The following is a 20,350-nucleotide window of genomic DNA, read 5'->3' on the forward strand; positions in this document are numbered from 1 at the left end:
AAAGGGAAAATTATTTTTAGTGGAATTAATTAAAACAGTATGAACATTCACTTCATGAATATTTACATCCGTCACAGATAGATAGATTAGACAGAGAGACAGAAAGATAGATAAGCAGACGATAATAATGTAATTACAATGAAGATATAACAGCTTTTTTCCAGTTTATTTATTTTTTATAAATTTTATTTAAAAAAATCGGGCAGTGTACCCATTCACACTTCAACTTCCGCAATATTCAAACCAAATCTACTCATCTACCCATACAGGAGACCTAGCTCCGGTTATCACTTATGCTATATCAACACTCATTCCCTCACCAGCACCTCCTTCTGTCCCTCTATCAAAAAAAGCAAGGTCATTTTATTGTGAAACCACAAAGTACAAACTGCACTGTACTGAACACTTTCCCGTGCTTAGACAGCAATGCAATTGTTACAAAGCACTCAGAATGGACAATTCTGCTGCACATGTGTACCTCTCATTTTTTGTGTGTTTGCATGGCCAATTTTATCTACAAGTTACAGTTGAATTGATTGTAATATTAAGAACTTTTATTACAAGCTCTGCAATCAATACAAAGCAATAGAATGCTCCAATCTGTCCGATCTTCCAACTGATCTTAGTTCACCCTACGTTTGTGGTGCTTTATATTTATTGCACAGAAGAAGCCCTGGCTCTGGAGTACCCCTATCCTGTACATTTGAATGGTTTCCCTGCTCTAACACACACACTTCAACTCAGGAACAGCTGTAACTAGCTGATCAGTTCAGTCAGGTGTGTTGGGTGCAGTTAAACACTCAAATCTGTGAGACTCCAGTACCAGGCTAGGGAATTTATGCTTTATGGCACTTTATGGCGATTTCCGGATTATTTTCTTTTGTCGCCTTCGTTCGAGTCACTTATCGTTCGTCTTTTCAGGCCTGACTCGGTTCGCGAGTCCATACCCGTCCCCTCGGTTCGAGGCGCTCGGTGCTCGTCTCCCTGCGCCTGAGAACGCTTGGGAACATGGCGTCAGACGGAATGAGTTTAACTAACCACGACCACCAAATTCGAGTTGGGATATTGACAGGTAGGCGCAAAATGGCACCTAATTCTTGCATTTCACGTCCATTGGTCACGCTTGTTTTTCGGCAGCTTTCCGTAAGGTTGTCTGTTTAATTGCAGTAACGTGAGCTGGCTTCGCTTCTGTTCTTTTCGCCGGTCAGTCGCTTGTCTCGACTTCTGTGCAACCTGCTGGCTCAGAGATTTGCGTCTCCTTCCTACCATCTGATGCCAAAATCTCAGGCTGGAGGTGATCGCTTCTAAATCTGTTATGCATGCAGCGAAACCCGATCTAAAAAATAATCAGTTTGTGCTGTTCAGTGTGATTCATTTCTTGTACGCAGCCGATTTATAGGGCTTGGGGATTTCGCTGTCCTACATGGAACAAGCCGAGCCATACACCTCTCTCTCTCATTATATATATATATATATATATATATATATATATATATATATATATATATATATATATATATATATGTATATGTGTATATATATGTATATGTGTGTGTGTGTATGTTTATATATATGTGTATATGTATATATGTGTGTGTGTTGGGCAGCACAGCAGTTTAGGACTTGAGCGCGCGCGTTTGAATTCGCCGCAGTAAGCCTATACAAAGTAATTAAGATGTAAAGTCTTTTTTTTACACGCATGAGCCCCGGTTTTCCAAACGTGGATAAAGCAGGCTATATTCTCCTTGTGAATAAATATGGCTGCTACTGCACCCGATGGTAAAGGAGAGCACGCTCGCATACACACACGGAATGTAAATGCGGGGAGGTCACGTGTTCGTGATGCTTTGGCTTCACTGCGCATGAACCGCTGAACGGGAGTCCGCTACTGTTATGTACCTGTTTATAGGAATCTGTGGCACGCCAAAATAGGCATTAATGCGTGAAGTACAATACGATATATTAGCATAATGCGTAAATTGTGTTTCAGAAGGCTTTTTTTTTTAACGCGTCATGAACGAATGCCCAATGGTGGTTATATATATTGGTGTGTGTGTGTGTGTGTGTGTGTGTGGGTGGACGTCTGAACAGGATTCAAAAGTAAAGCTAAAATGTCTGAGGTCCTCTAGTGGCTGGCAGCAGTACAACTTCTAATCCCGCCTATTCCTAGGTTAGTCAGTGGGACAGATGGCAAGCTTCCATATTAAGTTAAATCGACACATAATTTTTCTGCAATAGTGTTTTGTCAACTTTACGAGTTCAGTTTACCTTGATACCTTCCAATGTTTTCCTTATGATAAACACGTTTTATAAGTTATTTGGTGATAAATATAAGGGTGTGGTTGATGAGGTCATGTTTTGGACATGACAGTTTTTTTTTTCTGGAAATGCACATGCTTTTCAATCCTCACCTAAAGCTCTTGCAGCTCTGTAGCAATACCTTTTTTCTGCTGTAAACCCTCACTGGGAGTTATTTTCAGTTTTTTTTTTTGTGAATGATGTGATTGCATAAATCTGTGGCATAAACTGGCCTGGGCGTTCAGGGCTGTAGCCCTGCAGATTTTTTATTTATCCCTGAATAATTCTCCACTTGGAGCGGTTTGTCACTACATAACTGAACGTCAGTAAAAGAAGACTATAACTGAAATATAACATCCTCTCAGACTGAGCCAGGAAAACAAGGTCTGTAAATGTCTGAGTTCCAAGTTATGTGAACATGATATGAGCAGAGCATAAGGACAGCTAATGTATTTGCACAGCACTGGCAAGGGCGTAGGTTTGATTTTGACATTGGTGTGGACATAAATGCAGTCCACAGATCCACCCCCCTGGAAGCTGAGGATTTTGAAACCAGTAATCTGTAAATATACTAAGAGAGCAATTAAGCACTCAATACCTATCAGTGCAACCTCGGTGTAATAAAAACAAATATCTACATTTACTCTTATAATCATGTTACAAGCCTAGGCCTCACCTGTGATCCTGTCTCTCTGCCTGTGTCTCTTCCTGCTCTGACTGAGCTACTACCTGTCCGGACTGCTTCTGTCACCTACGCTGATAAAATAACACATTGATGCATGCCACATGAACATTGAGGAAAAACATTTATGGCTTACTTAAGTATTATCATTATTGTTGACTCTACACATAAGCAATTGAGAAATTATTTTAATTGATTTACACTTTCACTTGTTGTAGCTCCTAATGTCAACTCGTGTGTGTGTTTGGCAGTTAGGCTAATTTGGTGATGTGCTGAGTCAGGATGGCAGCGAAAAACAGAAAGGTGGACATTAGGAGCTACTTTACAAGAAGTCATAGTACACCGACAAACAAACTAAAGTTTAGGCTAGCCACTCATTCCAGAAATATGGGATTGTTAGGGATGTCACGATAACCGATACTTCAGTACCAAGTCGGTACCAACATTCTTAAAACGTGACTGTACTTGTGTTTCTGCAGTAGCATAGGTACCGTTGGTAATGAAGATGTCTGAGGTTGCAATTCTTCCGGACCTGATGGGGGCAGCAAATACGCGCAAGTGTTTTTAGTCGGTTCACAAGTGGTGAAGGACAACTGCTACTACTACAAGCACACGGGGGGAAAAACTACAGAAGTGCAGCTCCACCCTGACTCGTTGAGAGGAAATGTGGTATGGAATATGGAAATACTTTGCATTCGAGGCGGATGACAACAAACATATAATTGATGCTCTGAAGCCAGTGTGCAAACGATGCTATCGTTCATTTCAAACAAAGTGAGGAAACCCTGGAAATTGGGCGAAGCACCTGAAAGCCGGTCCTATATTATGTTTGTTTGAGGCAGCTGGCATTGTGGCCGTGAAACCAGCTAACATTATGCTCCATATAATGTTTGCAATAGCCAGTCATTTGTTAACGATGTTAATGCATTGCAATGTTATAAACTACCTCCGAATGGGCCACCATGCATCGCCATTCAGCCCGTGTCCTGTCAGCAAAATGTTGCCTAATGTCACTAATAATTATTGAAATGCGCGTGCGCACATGTTTCGGAGTGCACCTTGACTGTAGCCTCCACTCATTGTCATACAGTGTTTGATAACCAAAATATCCCCCTCTCTCGCTCCTTTTTTTTTTTTTTTTTTTTTTTTTTGCCAGTATCAGCCAGAGGAGGATGTCCTCCAGGAGAGTTATTTTTATACCACACCGTGGTATCGAGTATCGTGTACTTTTGGTGGTATTGGTAACGACTACTAGATTTTTGGTATCGTGACATACGTAGGGATTGTCACGTATTGGAAAAAATACACTGTCCCTGAATCAGTAAGAGATGCAATTTGTTCCGTATTTTCATGACTTCCACACTTACCAGTACCCTGCATGATGTGCATCTAGTTGACAGAGCTTTGGCGCTTTGTACAACCGGATGTAGCTACAGCCTCTTACATGTTAGCAAGAAACACCAAAGCCAAACCTATTAGCGATGTGGCTTAGGGAGTCAGTACTTGTAGTAGAGAAAGAGATCTGATAACCATTTGTGTTAAAGGTTAAATAAAATTTAAAAAAAATACCCACAAGACACTGATGGACAACAATGGTTATATATAAATATATTTTAATTGTTTGATCAAAACTATTGCTAGGGACAATTGAGTAGTCACTGGATATTGGTAAGGACCTGTCCTTAGGGTCCCTACTAAACTTGACGCCCCTGGTAGCAGCTAATACCCATACAGTGATATCTTAGTTGTCTCTCCTTGGCTAGCAACATCAAACTAGGCTAGTCTTGTGTTAGCCAGAAAGTTTTGACGGGTATGGAATGCACTGACTGTATGACTGTAGTGAACACTTGAAGTAGTTTGTTAAAGTTGGATATTCTCTCCTTTTTAAACATATTCCACCGAAAGAATGATTGATGCATAAAAGAGAGCACTTTCTTTGTTCAGATGGGTAACTTGTAGCTGGTATCAGAGCTAGATGAAAATCATGGATAGCAGTGAATTTTTACTTATTTATGTTTTTTTTTATCCCTCTCAAAAATAGATCGGATTGTGTGTAAATTTTGACTGCTGCTTATATATTTTCAGTTGGTATTTTACATTAGCTACTTTTAATTAAATGATGGATTGTCAGTTAGCTAGCAAATGGTAGCTTAGTCAGTGATGACTCATCTTTTTCTGACAATGGTAAAATGAATATACCTGGAAAAAAATATAGGTATATATTATAGGAAAATTTTATATATATATATATATATATATATATATATATGTGTTTCTTTTTCTATTTAACAAATTAAAAATGACCATACAGATGGAAGATTCAATTCAAGTACAATTAAAAACCTGTTAGACCCTCTCAACTCGCACTAATCCTATACCCCAACTTAACCCCCACCCAACCCAATGAGGTAAGTAAGATAATAATTAACCAGTTTACAACATAAGAAAATGTCCCTTACAAAAAAACAAACCCTACAGTAATCCTGCAGGATGTTTGCTGGTGTCCTGAAGGAATAATAAAATCATTCACAAACTGTGCTGTATATTCCTATAGGTTTTAGAATGGAGGTTTCAGTACAACAGAAACATGCGGGAATGTCCAGCACACTTGCTAGACAAGGGAAAAATCCTGCACACCTCTTGCCAGTTTAATCATTACTTGGGCACAGTAGAGTGTCATCAGTACTGGGGTGGCGTGGCGGGGAATTTATCACTATATAATACTATTATTGTTAATAATATTATTATTATATAGCGATATAAAGTATTAATAATAACAATAATAATAATAATAATAATTTTTGATTATACAATTATAGTATAATTTTATAGGCTTAAATTAAAATCAAAATATAAAAAAAATAAATGAGGCTTTATTTTTTCACTTCTGTCAGTGAAACAACGCAATACAGCCTTTTTGTTTCTTGTTGTTAAAATGAGAAACAGCCTGAGGGAGCTATGGGATACTGTCATGTGATTGCAAGCAAGGGGAGAGGAGAACAACTGGATAATAAAGAGATTGAGTGAAGCACGGTTGCACGTTTCCCTGATGAATGCTTTATTTACTTTACGTGTAGTATACTGCTTAAAGCCTGTAAAACTTTTGGAAGAAATAACAGTAGGACAGTAACCTGAATAATGTTAAAAATTTAAATATTAAGTAAAAAAATGCACCTGGGTCACTTGTCTGGAGATAGCGCCTGAGGTTTGTAGTGTTTGCCCATCGAACACATTTCTTTTCCACAAAGCCGACATATGGCTTCATCCAAATTCATTGGTTCACCCCTCTCGTTAGGCACGGATCCAAAATGTTCCCAGATCGCCGATGTAACATTTGGTTTCCCAACAAGATCCATCGCAGCACCAGAACCCGAAGTGAAATTGCAGAATTCGCCTGACTGTATTTTGCTGCACTCAGACAAACCTGCGTCAAACTAACAGACAGATAAGGCGTTTATGATTACATAATTTGTATATTAATATAAAATCCCCCGCTATATGGTAGGCTATGAATACAAATTACTATTACAGTAGTTGTTGTTGTTGTTGTTGTTGTTATTATTATTATTATTATTATTATTATTATTATTATTATTATTGCACTTGTATATAAAACGTTGTACTTTGTACTTGTCATAGTGCCCACTCAAGCAGAAACATTAATGTGGTGTGTGATTTGACACTACCACAGGTGGCACTTCACCACCGCCATGGTGGTGCAGTTGTCATGGCCACCGTCACAGCCCTAGTTCCACGTAAATAAATTCTGGAGAACGGGACGTCGTCATTCAAATAAATACAAATTCACATCTTACTCATTAACACAGTGATCAATGTTGGCCTGGTAGTTACCTTTCCATATTATGTCATATTATGAATTCTTGTCTGACAGCAATTTGAAGTTTCCATGGGGAAAAGTGAAGGGAGGAGGAACACATCGATGGGGGTGGAGCATATGATTGTAACTGAAGCGAAAATATCCTGTGCATCCTCTTCAATCAGGCTTGTTTTCAATAATTCAAATGATGTAAATGATAATGTTCAATGGATAGGAAAGATTATTTTCACATACATCTACTGTGATCTACTTCATCAGACAATGATTTATCAGGAAAATTTTACTGGGGCACAGCAAGTGTCTAATGACGCCCTTGCCTCCTGTAGAAATAAAATAAAGTTCCCAAGTACTTAATCTATCCTGCAGGACAACTTCTTATTTCCTGTAAATGAGAGAAAAATTGCAGGTTATGTAAATGATTCAATAAGTCATACACGACGCACAAAAAGGCACTCACTTTTCACATGCACTGGCTAAATGATGTAAATTACAGAAAGGGCCACAAACGGATGTTTTTCGAGAAAAGATTCAATTCATTGAGATGAGGTCACTCTTTGGCACCTTAATCACACAGGTATCCGAATGCACAAATTCAGCTGTCAACAACCTGTAGAGGTATAGTCCCACTTTTATTAAATCATTTATTTAATTGACTCTGGGCCGTTGAATTATTAGAAACAAATGCACACCTGAGGTGTAACACAGCAAGCGGAGCAGCCCGGAGTCAATTATTCCACTTATACCACAGTTACCACACCTCAAGACATTGTTCAGATGTTTTATTTTGAGACATTTGTCAGGTTTTTGTCCTTAAAACGCTCGTGTGAGGGACTAATTTATTACGCGTCCCATCTCAAGCCTCTGTTGCTAATTCCAAAACTTAATTTTAGAGCTAGTAACGAAGGCTTGAAACATTGATATGCAGTTTTTGGAGGAAGAGAAAGTTCAGTTTTTTCCGTTTTATGCTGATAATATAAATAAATATTGATACTTGTTCACTGGCTTATCGCACATGCTCTCTCGGGCTCTCTCTTTTTTTCTCTCCCTTTCCTTGCACTCTCTGTTTCTCTCGCGTGCACTCAAGTAAACTCATATCAATGGATCAAGCCTCCGCTTCGCCTTGTGGCCACATTATCACCTCGGGTTCGCATTATTTTTCTAATAATTCAATGGCTCATCAATTATTACTAACTTATTTCTGGAAAAATCTCAATTTTGTTTGTTGTTAGATGTGTGTGCTGGACAGTAGGCTAACTTTTACATTAGTTCAATTAACTCGGCAAAGTGATATGGAACTGTAATGTGGTCAAGACCTGACTGGAACTTCATCTGTGCATTACCGAAAAATAATTGCACACCTCAGAACGTCTGTCAGCCAATCAGAATCGAGAATTCAACAGTGCTGTGGTATAAGGTGTACTAAACTACTGTTCCATGTATTTGTGACACAAAGGTTAGTGTAAGTTAGCTCGCTTACTATCAAATGAGTCTAATTAGGATTCCTCTGTCAGGAGGAAACCTGTTGTTGTTCTCTGTAAAATGCCCATTAACTCTGAATGGTAAAAGGTTTTGAAATTTGGCACATTGATACTACAGTCCACGAGTAACTCTCTCACCACTGATAGCCCACATGAGCCCATAGGTGGCGCTAAAGGCCATGCCCAAAAGTCCAAAATGTCTGAACATTGGTATACATGCTTTATTTCTCATGGGGAACGAAAAAGCCATTGGGACCCATAAAGTCTGCCATGATTTTCCAGTACATTGAAAATTTGTGTAAAACTACAAAAATCTCCTAATGAACCGTAGGTTCGATTGACTTGAACTGTGGTACATATATGTGGAATACATGTCTTTCATTAGGGTGATAAGCAATAAGGAATCAAATAAAAATTAGCCGAACTATTTATATATTGGTGTAATTGGATATCTGTTGCGCATATTTCTTGTGTCCATAAATCAGTGAACATTAGCCTATGGGCTTGATCTGTGGCACACACAAAGAGTACACTACAGTATGTTACCATGTGTGATGGCAACCTCATATCATATGACCTTTAAAAGGAATAATAATTGCTAAATAACAAAACATAATAACATAATAAAAAAACTACAATTTCAAAATATTTATTTAACACTAAACTTTTTTTTTTGTTTCATTCCAGCAGGCATAGGCTACCAACAAGGCACAATATAACTTTAAATAAATAAATAAATAAATGGGTAAAATAAAAATATTTTTATGTGGTCATCTTTGAACCCCCCTTGAATAACCTATGTTAGGCCTATAACTGACTGACTGAAACAATGTAACATTCTGTAGCCTACAACAAAAAAGTGCATTGACGAGTGCAAAAAATGGTTCTATTCGGTTCTATACGGCTGATTATATTGGGGATATATACCGCTCGAGTCCCTGTACACCTCACGGAGTATTATAGTAGACATAGTATAGTTAGATACATTGTTAATGTTATGTTCCTTGATAGATTTAGTTAGTTTAAACTATAGATCAGTTCATTTAGTCCCCGCTTGCTTTTCCGCTCCCAGTCCATAGTACTAGTTCATGTTTACTAGTTCATGTCAATGTCCCATTGCCGCTCCCATGCTATAACTGTGTGAATGTCACTTTAGGTGGTATTATCCACATATTGCTGAGACTCAGATAAATTGTCCCATTGATAATTCAGCCTTTTTGGGGAACAAGCTTATCCTAACACAGTTCGGGGTGGAATCTGCTGAGAGGCAGTCTGTAATTTCTTACAGTAATGTCTAATTAAAACACTATGATCAAAAGTAAACACAATTAAAATAATATTCCTAAAGACAGTGAGTAACAGAAACCACAAGGTGCAGTGAAAGTGAGTTTTAATTGTTCATTTAGGACTGTAGTTTAATTCAGTGCTTTTTGTGCATCCATAAAAAATAATGCATAAATACTATTATATTATATAATGTATATATTTTATTTATTCATTTTAGCTTATTATATAAGTATTTATGCATTATGTTTTATGGATGCATAAAAAGCACCGTATTAAACTATGGTCTTTAATAATATACATTCTGGTGTGTGTATTGGGTTCTTTAAAAAGACTGGAAGTTCACCCCTATCTGATTAATAAAAAAATTAATAAAAAATAATCGGCCAACTAATCGATTATTGAAAATAATCGTTAGTTGCAGCCCTAGTGTATGCACATAAATATATGCACATATGTACATATGTACACATATGTACACAATCAAGGAGAGGGGAAAAGTTAAATAAATGATGAAAAATAAATCAATAAAATAAAACAACAAAAATACATAAACAGTCAAATTAAAAGTAAAGTAAAATAAATAAGGAAGAATCTACAAGAAAGTAAAAACGAATAACTGGGAAGAATAACAGAGAACGTTAGCTGTCGGGAACATCAAGGAAATTTGCAGAAAAGACCCCCCAGGTGCATTGAAAACTTTGCACATCGCCTTTGAGTGTAAGATTTCATCATCTGCAAATAATGAAAATGGACTACATCGCCCAGCAAGGGGTCATAGGATGTTTAGTGATGGGAGAAACTAAGTTTCTCGAAACTCAATCAATTTATTGAACCAATTGCTTCAAAAAATGCTTAACTGTTTCGAAGCACTCGAAACACCACACAATGTCGCCATCTGCTGGTGAACAGCTTGTAAAAGCAACGAGAACTTGGTCCAAACATAATGCACCCTTTACAAAACAATTGCGAATGTTTTCATAAAAGTGTAATGTTTTAAATACAATTCACAAACAAATGAATACCATTAAATATTAGTCCGTGTATTGTATGTTTTTAGTTACAGGTTTGGCTAATCAGGCCATTTAGTCACTCACTCTCCCTTTTTAATTATGCACACATAGGTTTGTCATTAAAGCTGTCGATAAAAACTAGCAGTCAAAGTAAAGGTGTTCGGAGTTAAGAGAAGGAGGATGTTGGAATAGTGGTTTAATCTTTTCATTTAGTTCTATTTTTTGACCAGATATGATTTGTGTCTCAATATGATGTGAATCTCAAGATTTTTGCACATTTTGTTTTAAACCATATAGGACTGTGTGAAGGGGAAATGATCATGTGACAAGAATAAAGTAAGACCGAAATAAAGGCGTTTTTAGAGCAGATGTTGCAATATTGATGTGTTGTTGTGGTAAGTCAGTTGCTGATTATAAATCGTACATCTCACAAGTTTGTTTTGGAGGTTTTCAGAATGGTCCCATACGATAGACCTTGGTCTTTTTTGCCCCCTTACAAAAAAAAACAAACACCCTAATATTGTGCAGATATTCTACAGGATTTTCAGCTCATTTTCCTGTAGAAATACCTATGAAGGAAAAATTATATGCAAAATTATATCCTCCAGGAATGATGTCCTGCACGTTTATTTAAAACGCACATTTCCAGCAGGACTATTGTACAGGATAGATGCACACAAAGAACTCAACGTACAGGAATGGACCTAAAGGAGAACAAATACTCTGTCGCTCCAGTCGTACCTTTTAGGTACACTGTACCTTTAAACAATGGTACCTTTTATTTTTTTGGTACCTTCTTGTCTGTACCTGTAAAAGAACATTTATGCACCCTTAGTGATAGAAATGTACCTTTTTGTTCGGTACAAAAATGTAACCACAGGAAGGGGAAAAAAATGGTACCCAATGAGGTACAGCTGGAGCAACATTTTATGAAGCAAAAGCATACTTTGTCAAACCAAAATTCAGAGATGAACCATTTAGAATTATTCACCAAAATGTATTTAAAGGAGAATTAGTTTACATCTTTACAAAATCAATGTTTTAAATGTAGACAATCCCTTTTTCAACACTGATGCTCTGCTAGAACTGATTTGTCCTCAAGTTCCAGCACATGACAAAAAGCAGCACCTTTCAGAAGGTGAAGCACATGGCCTAAGTAGGCTTTCACTAATCACAGTGCAACAAAACTTTTTCTCACACACACACAAAAACTTAATAAAGGAGTAAAAAGTACACTTGTGTTAAAAAAAAAATTAAGAAAAAAAGAAAAGAATTTGTGGACTCTTGTACACAAAATGCAGTCAGTGTTTTGCCTCTTAAACTGGAAGCATCAGGCTTTGTGAGCCATTCATTACTCTCTAATACAAAACACACAGGCAATGTATCTTTTACAAGTTTTTAAATATGAAACGTAACAAACTTGAGTATATACAGAATAGTCCCAAAATTCAATTTTGTAACCCATAACGTCACAGTTGCCGGAACTCGCTGTGGCCACGCCCACTTAGTGACAAAGTGATTGAGTGGCAGCATTAGTGTACAGTGTGAACTGTACGAAAACAGAAACGCATCTAAAATGGGGAAAAAGCTGTTGTTCGATCGACTGTGCTAACAGATTCAACAAGAATTTGGAGCCATCTACTTAGAGTGCCGAAAAAAAAACATTCACTCCTTTTTTATTTATTTAATTTTTTTTACACTAAGTCGAGCACTGTAAGTTCTTTTGGCATGGGGTATTCATGTTTTACAATGATGAATAATTTGCTACATATTTCTTTTTAAACGCTGCCTATTTCCATTGTGTTTCACCTTCACTAATATATAATGTTAGTAAATGGAAGCAGTGTTTGCTACAAACACAGACTAGCTAGCTTACAGTTTACCAGGTAAAATTATAGAATCAAATAAAAATATTTGTACATGCATGTCCACATACAACCAGAATGTTTATTGCTGTTCTTGTAACTTTACTTTCACCAACAAATCCTGCCTTGAAGTAGGACCAAACGTCAGGCCTTTTATATGCCTTCAGGCTTTCCTTAAAATCAGGTACATATTAATGTTGGGAAACCACAGGTTCTTGGGCAAGGTGTAAGGGTCACTGTCGAGTCCAGCTGCCTTTAATTTAAGCTGATAATCGTTAGTTATACTAGCATTTTCGCAGCTTCCCCTATTAAAACCAGCCATTTTGCTGGATGTTTTGCCACTCATTCTGGCTGGGGCGGGGGGGGGTGGTTCTGGTGGGAAAATGACATCAATGCATACTCTCTCTTCTGTATAAAACCCATCAATAACATTAAAGCTGCAAGCAGTGATAAATGGGCCCTCGCACCCGGGTGCATGTTGGGGCTGCTCTGCCAGGGGAACGCCATTCCAATTTTTTTTTTTTTTTTTTTTAGCACTTATGATGTTTGAAGTGTATCACGATGTAAAACATGTAATTTGCTGTTGGCAGCAGGTGGTGCTATGACTATAACTGAATATTGGCATGTAGATGTCTTCAAGCCAGGATTCATATAAACATGTGAATATTGGTGCAGATTGAACATTGTATGTCTGAGTTAGTGTAAAGCATGTCACTTCCTGTTGCCAGCAGTTCTAGGACTAGAACTGAACATTGGCATGTAGATGTCCTCGGGCTAGGATTCATATCACATATGAAGTTTCAAGCAGCTTGAACATTGTATGCTTCAGTTGTAACAAATTCCTGTTTAATAGCAGTAATAGCACACTTTAGCACTTAGTTAAGTGTTGCTAGCATGTTCTAACTGTCATATTTTTATATGTTGCTAGGAATACATTAGTGTAAAACATGTCACTTCCTGTTGCCAGCAGGTGGCGGTATCATGATAAATGAATATTGGTATGTAGTTGTCTTCAGGGCAAGATTCGTATCAAATATGTGAAGTTTGGTGCAGATTGAACATTATGTCTGAGTTAGTGTAAAACATGCCAGTCCATGTTTGGAGCAGGTGGTGTTATGACTATAACTGAATCTTGGCATGTAGATGGCATGTAGTCTTCAGGCTGGGACTTTTATCAAACTTGTGAGGTTTGGAGCAGATTGGACATTGTATGTTTGAGTTATAACAACTTCCTTTTTTATGGCGAACATTTGTGAGACCTCCACGCCTTGCTGTGAAAACTCAGATTCTTCGCAATTTAGCATCGTCAAGGCCTTTAGATCACAATGACCAAATATGATGCCGATCTGATGAAATCTCTAGGAGGAGTTTGTTAATGTACGAGGCCTGGAAATGCCAAAAAAACGGAGCAAATATTTAAAAGAAAAATCAAAATGGCTGACTTCCTGTTGAATTTAGGGCATGGGTTTAAGAGACGTTTTTGAACATATTGACACGTTACACATGTTTACCGACTTACGTATATGTAGGTGAAACGTGGCGCGAGGCGCACATCGGTGAAATTTTGTAGGTGACGCTTTCGAGCCATTTTGCCACACTCAATTCTGGAACCCTTATCAGATTTTTCACCGGTATGATGTGTCTGCAACATTTAGTCAGTTTTCGGGTACATTTAGACTCTCTAAAATGCTATTCATTTCGGAAAAGGATGATGATGATGATGATGATAATTAAAAAAAACGGAGCAGATCCAATAGGGCTTTGCACCAGCGGTGCTTGGGCCCTAATAAAAACAAGTCTTCGGAAAGTGTGAGGATGGCTGGATGTGTTAAACTGCTTGAAAGTTTTGCATTTAAAACTGATTAATGAACTGCTCATTGGGCCTGATGCTTTCAGTTTTGTATTTAAGCTGTGAAGTAATTGAAACATCCTACATGCTCATTTGAATTTTGTTATTGTTGGGTTTTATACAGAATATCCAGTATGAAAGTTATAAAATTGAGTTGTTAACGTTCTATCTTTTATTGTAATTCTGACCAATACAGAATTTTTGAAGCTCTTAATTTAACTCAGTTATAGTTATATGCTTTTGTTTGAGCTTTTCAAATAACATGCTTCATTGTCGGTGGGAAAACTCCCATCAACATATCATGCATGATGTCTGGGAGCAACGACTTGGTCACATCAAAATAACCCAGTGCAAATGAACTAGTGCCACGCACACCACCATACAAAGCAGCATTTTCCTTATGCTGGACACACTGAAGATGATATTTATGGATTTTTTGTGATATTTGTTGTTCCCAGAACAAAACTAACTTCCTGGGATTAATTTCTGAATGGGTCGCCATAACAGTAATGACAAATTCAACCAGAGTTAAAACGCATGGGGAAGCCATCAATCATATGAGGTGAGAGATTGTCAGTAGAAAAAGTTGCTAAAGCAACATAAACTTTGTGCTCAGTTCCACACACTTAAAGCGAAGTATTGTCAAAAGCAGTTTAAAAACCGCCCATCGATTTCCCCCCCACCCATGCAAAATGCCTGCATATATACAGAGTGAAAAAAGAAAAACAAAATTAAAAGAGTACAATCAACTGTACCCCCCCAAACCCCCCCCATCCCCCCCCAGCTCATCATCCCCCAGCTCATCATCCCCCAGCTCATCATGGCTAACCAATATCTGTATCTGGTTGTTTATATGTTGTAAAAATCCAACAACAGCCAAAAAAGGAAGTGCCTGTAACTCCATAAGATATGAAATAAAGGGTTGCCATTTTGTAGAAAAACATGTCAGTACATCCCCTCATATTTTATTTTCTCGAGTTTAAAAAAACAAAACATCAACCTTAAACCACTGAGAGATGGATGGATATTTAGCAGACTTCCAATGCATCAGTAGAGAATGTCTTGCTATTAAGGGTGTGAAAGGGATAATATCTTCTTGTACAGAGCTTAATGGAACTGAGGCATCAGGAATCCCAAATATAGCAATCAATGGGCAAGGTTTTAAATCTACTCTGAGAATAGTGGACATGATAGTAAAGAAACCAGTCCCAAAACAGTAGAGATCAGGGCAAAAGAAAAACATATGGCCAAAATGACCGGGAGAGCCATGGCATTTATCACACTTGTCCTCTACTTTTTGATGTATTACAGAAAGTCTCAACTTGGACAAATGGGACCCTATGTAAAACTTGGATGAGCACAAGAAATGGTAGACTGTATCCTAGCTATAGGACGTTCCCAAAACTCTTCGTTTATTTGTACTCCTAACTCCATTTCCCATGCATTCTTAATGTTGATACTCGACTGTCTACTTATCGCCAGAATAAAATCATATCTTAGAAGTCATTCCTCTCTGATGTGGATTGTTTGAAAACAAGCTTTCCCAAGGCTGTTCTGGAGGTGCAGAGGGGAAATTAGGAAAACATATAGAAACATTTTTTGAATTAGAAAATAATGAAATGGATTAGTTACAGGGAGGTCATAAGTAGATGACGATCAATCGTTTTAATGACATCCATACCAAATTGTTTCAAATGTGAATATTCACCAGCAGAGCAAAGTGAATGGGTTGAAGTTAGTTGAACTTAGACTTTGTTCTCTTGGAGCATAAATTGAGGGCGCATGCACCGGAGGTGCAAGGCCCAATTGTTTTCCCGGTGTTTATTGTTGTTGTTATTATTGTTACTATTATTATTATTATTATTATTATTATTATTATTATTATTATTATTGAAAACTCACGAAACTTGGCAGATGTGTCAGAACACAAATTCCCTGTGTCAGAACAGAGACAGATAACGCTTAGACAGTAACAGAGTCAGACATATACTAAAAGTCAAGCCTCAAGCATCAAGCCTCATCTGGAAATCTTTGGGAAAGGTTGTACTGATGGTCACAATGGGTAGTCTCCTGTGAACTGGTTCACCACTGCAATACAACAAGATTACATCAGTGTTTCCCAATTATGGGCTATTGAACAGAGGACAGTCACAATGTATGCATTTATATATGTAATATATGCAAAGATTTAAGCTAAAAATAATTACTAAAATAAACCCAGACAATATCTAGTCTCATTTCACAATGTCTCATGAACCACATGCCATGCAAATGAGCAGACAAACACTATTATAAAAATGTTAATTAATTTTTATGTTCTTAAACACATTAACCACATCAGATTTACAGATTATACAGATTAACCCCAATGGTCTCGCACTCCTTGTTTTGGCATACAAACTGTTGAAATTTTATTTGCTTTTTGAAGGAACCATCAAACAAGTATCCAACCATAGCTTCAGTGAGTCCAAAATTTCACAATTTCCATCCACGTCATTTTCTGAGATAAAACACATGCAAAATTACAACACAGTTATAGACTAATAACTGTATAAAAACACACACTTGTAGACTTGTGTGCACCTAAATGTGTGGAAGAGAAGAAGAGAATGGTCAGAAAATGGTAGTGTTAAAAACGTTTAGCGTAATACTGAGCGCAGGTATCTCATCTGGAATCTGAAATCTCAGAGCGTAGCTAAAACACCCCAAACTAGTTAGCTAGATAACAACTCATGGACATTTAACAGCAATTTCACGATACATGAAAAGCAAAAATATTATTTAAAACTTTTTTTCTTTTCTTTTTTTTTTTACAGAATTGATCGACTGTCATGTAACATTATCGTCAGAAAATGAGATTACAAAACACAAAGCTGTTACATCATACATGATCAACTTTTAAAGAAACATGAATGTTGAAATGGACTAAATCAAGTTTTGAAACTTAAAAGTAAGTTACATCAACAGTACCGGCTACAAGCGGTCTTACTGCGAAGGCCTACTACAGCAAACTGTCATTACGTTTACATGGACAACGTTAATCCACTATTAACCTGATTAAGATAATACTCTGATTAAGAAACTACCATGTAAACAGCAACTTAATTACCTTAGTCCGATTAAGGTCATATACTCGAGGTAAACACAAATTGAATTAAGACGTGGAGTATTTCCTGTTTTAGTCGCATTATTGACGTGTAATACAGACATGTACACACCTTAATCACATTATTAACGTTATGTGAGAGTTTTCACCACATTTTGCGACAAGACACGATCACACACGGCAGTGCTCAACCGTTTTACAGCAAAAAAGAGAGCATGGCTGTGTCCCAAACCGCGTACTTGCCTACTATAGGCCTGTAGTAGGAGAAATACATGTATCTCATCTACTATATAGACGGTAAGTACGTGGTTTGGGACGCATCCCACGGCTTCAAGCAGTTGTCTATTTGCACATACAGCATGTAATTAACCGCATTTGAAGCGTTCGTAAAAAAAATTATATAAAAACACCCAAAACTGATGTATGTCGATACGTGAAATTCTAAAGGGACGTCGGATGACATGGTGCGGTGACGTAATGACGTGTGCTGTTAATCGAACTATGTTTTATAACATGTAAAACGGGTACATGAGAGGAGTATTCTAAAAGCGACTCATGTAAACACCTTAATCGCAATATTGTCTTACTCAGAGTAAGATCAATAATTAGATTAATGCTGTCCATGTAAACGTAGTCTGTGTGCCCTGTACGGGGGTAAAAACGGGTTGCACTGCCTAAATCTGCAAGGGCTCCAGAAATGTTCGCCAGTGCATAAAATACTGTAAATAGCTACTGGAAAATCCCTGTGGAGGAATGCAAAGAATGGAAAAAATAGATCGACAATCATGAAACATTTTAAATATTTTTTTAAATAAAAAAAAGGAAGTGGAAGCATTTCACTCTGCTACAATGACATTAACTTGATTAAACGGACAAAATCACTCTTAAATAGTTAATGTGTGTAACCGAACTATCAACAAGCCACATACACTGGTATGACCAAACAAAAAAAAAAGTTGGTCCAAAATTGAAACTACTTTGGAAGATATCAAGGGAAAATAATTTTATCCTCGCTTAAGTAAAATTTTTCACAGATGTTAATTGTTAGCTCTGTACTTAGTGTTAATTTAAAATGAGGCAAATTTAGTATCATTTTAATCTTTACTCTCTCAGTTGTAATCCCACATAGTCTCTAAATGCTTACATAGCCTGCAGAATTGAATAGTCCGGTCCGAATCTGTTGTGCACACGAGGCATATTGTAACGCATTATTAAAACTTGCCCCGTTGCCAACTATGCTGTTACCCATGTAAATTCACACAATTCCCTTTTATGATTTTATTTCCTGCAGTATTTATTTAGTGCACCTGTGTGTTATCTCTTTGCCTTCATTATGTTGGCTTTGGCTTTGTTCATTGTGTTCATTGTCAAGCATTAAAATGTGTTGTATGTAAATTGAAAATTTCATATGACTATGATTTTGGATGTTAAATGTTTTGCTGACATAATATCATAGTTTATCCTGTATGTTTTTGATTTAATCAGATTTATTTGTTAGAGGGGGATTTTAAGCGGTCATATGGTCATGTTACAACGTACCTATGGGGCACATTCTTTCTGGTTAAATAATGAAACAAGTATATATGTTTTATTCATAAAACAAGACCAAATATTTGTACCAGACATTTTGTAAAATTTATGTAAAAAAAAAGAAAGAAAAATGCTTTGAACCATAAGTACTTCTCTACAAACTTAGGTTAGGTTGTACCCCGCTCTCCCCTAAGCGAGCCAACATTACACTAACTGCTGTCACAAATACATAACAGAGCAGTAATTTAGTACACCATAACGATTAAAGAAATTATTTAATAAAAGTGGGACTATACCTCTACAGACACACTGGTTGGTGACAGCAGAATTTGTTCGTTCGAATACGTGTGACTAAGGTGCCAAAGAGTGACGTCATCTCAATAAATTTGATATTTTCTCGAAAAACATCAATTTAGTGGCCTTTTCTGTAACTTACGTCATTATGTCAGTATGTTAGAAAAGTGAGTGTCTTTGTGTGTGTTGTGATTCATTGAATCATTTACTCCACTGATTTGTTCAAGACTAAAAAATGTCTTATTGTCCTAAAATGAGCATACCTACATGTCTACTAAAAGAATGTTTAAGCAGCATGTGTTTTACAGTTATTTTGTCAACTACATAGCCTGCAGTTTGTTTATTTTTTTTCATTTACAGGAATTAAGAAGTTGTCCTGCAGGATAGATTAAGTTTATTTCTGCATAAGGTGTGCACAGTCCTTCAGGAATTACAAAATCTTGCAGAATTTTTCCCTTGTGCAGTGAGTGTGCTGGACATTCCAGCGTGTTTCTATTGTACTGAAGGCGCCATCCTAAAATCTATAGGAATATCCTGTCAATGTGTTCTGCAGAATTTCATTATTCCTGCAGGATACCAGCAAACATCCTGCAGAAAAATGAAAATCCTGCAGGATTCCTGTATATTTTTTTTTCGTAAGGGCCTCCACTCATCTTATAGTTGAAATGTTTGTCAAAATACAAAACTGTTCAAATTCAGTCTCGCCTATGCAATAACCACCAGCATCTGACCTTGTCTTTTTATTTTTATAATGAAATTTTGTGGGATTTCACATCAGATAATTAACAAGGCATCCTGAGGGGGGCACTAACCATGGATCAGTATAAACACTGTTGAATCATTTCAGTTTTATAAACCTACATCATAAAACTGATCTGAGAACAGTTAAAGTGCACCTATTATGTTTTTCCAATATTACCTTTCATGTAGTGTGTGTTAGAGCTGTTTGTGAATGTAAAAATGTCTGCAAAGTTTCAAAAATCAAACTGCACAACAAACAGGGTTATTGACTCTCAAAAGATGGAACCGATTCTGAAGATCTGAAACGAGTCGTTAGTAATTCCAGACTTGCTTCCTGTACTCACCTACATAGGTTTGTAACAAAACACCCCG

At 37.1% G+C, this 20,350-nt stretch overlaps 1 protein-coding gene across 15 annotated transcripts in view; it reads left to right on the plus strand.

Annotated features, from left to right (window-relative positions):
- Window positions 1-639: 639 nt before the first annotated feature.
- The window catches only part of LOC108270253 (gephyrin), a 118,287-nt gene continuing 98,576 nt past the window's right edge, over window positions 640-20,350 (plus strand). For 6 of the 15 annotated variants that reach the window (XR_008396937.1, XR_008396938.1, XM_017476740.3 and 3 more), the window contains exon 1: window positions 642-1,072. Coding sequence is in view for 13 of the 15 variants with exons in the window: in XM_017476740.3 (XP_017332229.1) it covers window positions 1,009-1,072 (64 nt within the window). In the remaining 2 variants the exon portion in view is untranslated. Of the gene's footprint in view, window positions 1,073-1,167; window positions 1,295-20,350 lie in introns of all 15 variants that reach the window. The other 9 variants (XM_017476737.3, XM_017476739.3, XM_017476745.3 and 6 more) reach the window with 4 other exon arrangements.

The sequence above is a fragment of the Ictalurus punctatus genome, chromosome 9 (assembly GCF_001660625.3).
Source record: "Ictalurus punctatus breed USDA103 chromosome 9, Coco_2.0, whole genome shotgun sequence".
Lineage (NCBI taxonomy): Eukaryota > Metazoa > Chordata > Actinopteri > Siluriformes > Ictaluridae > Ictalurus > Ictalurus punctatus.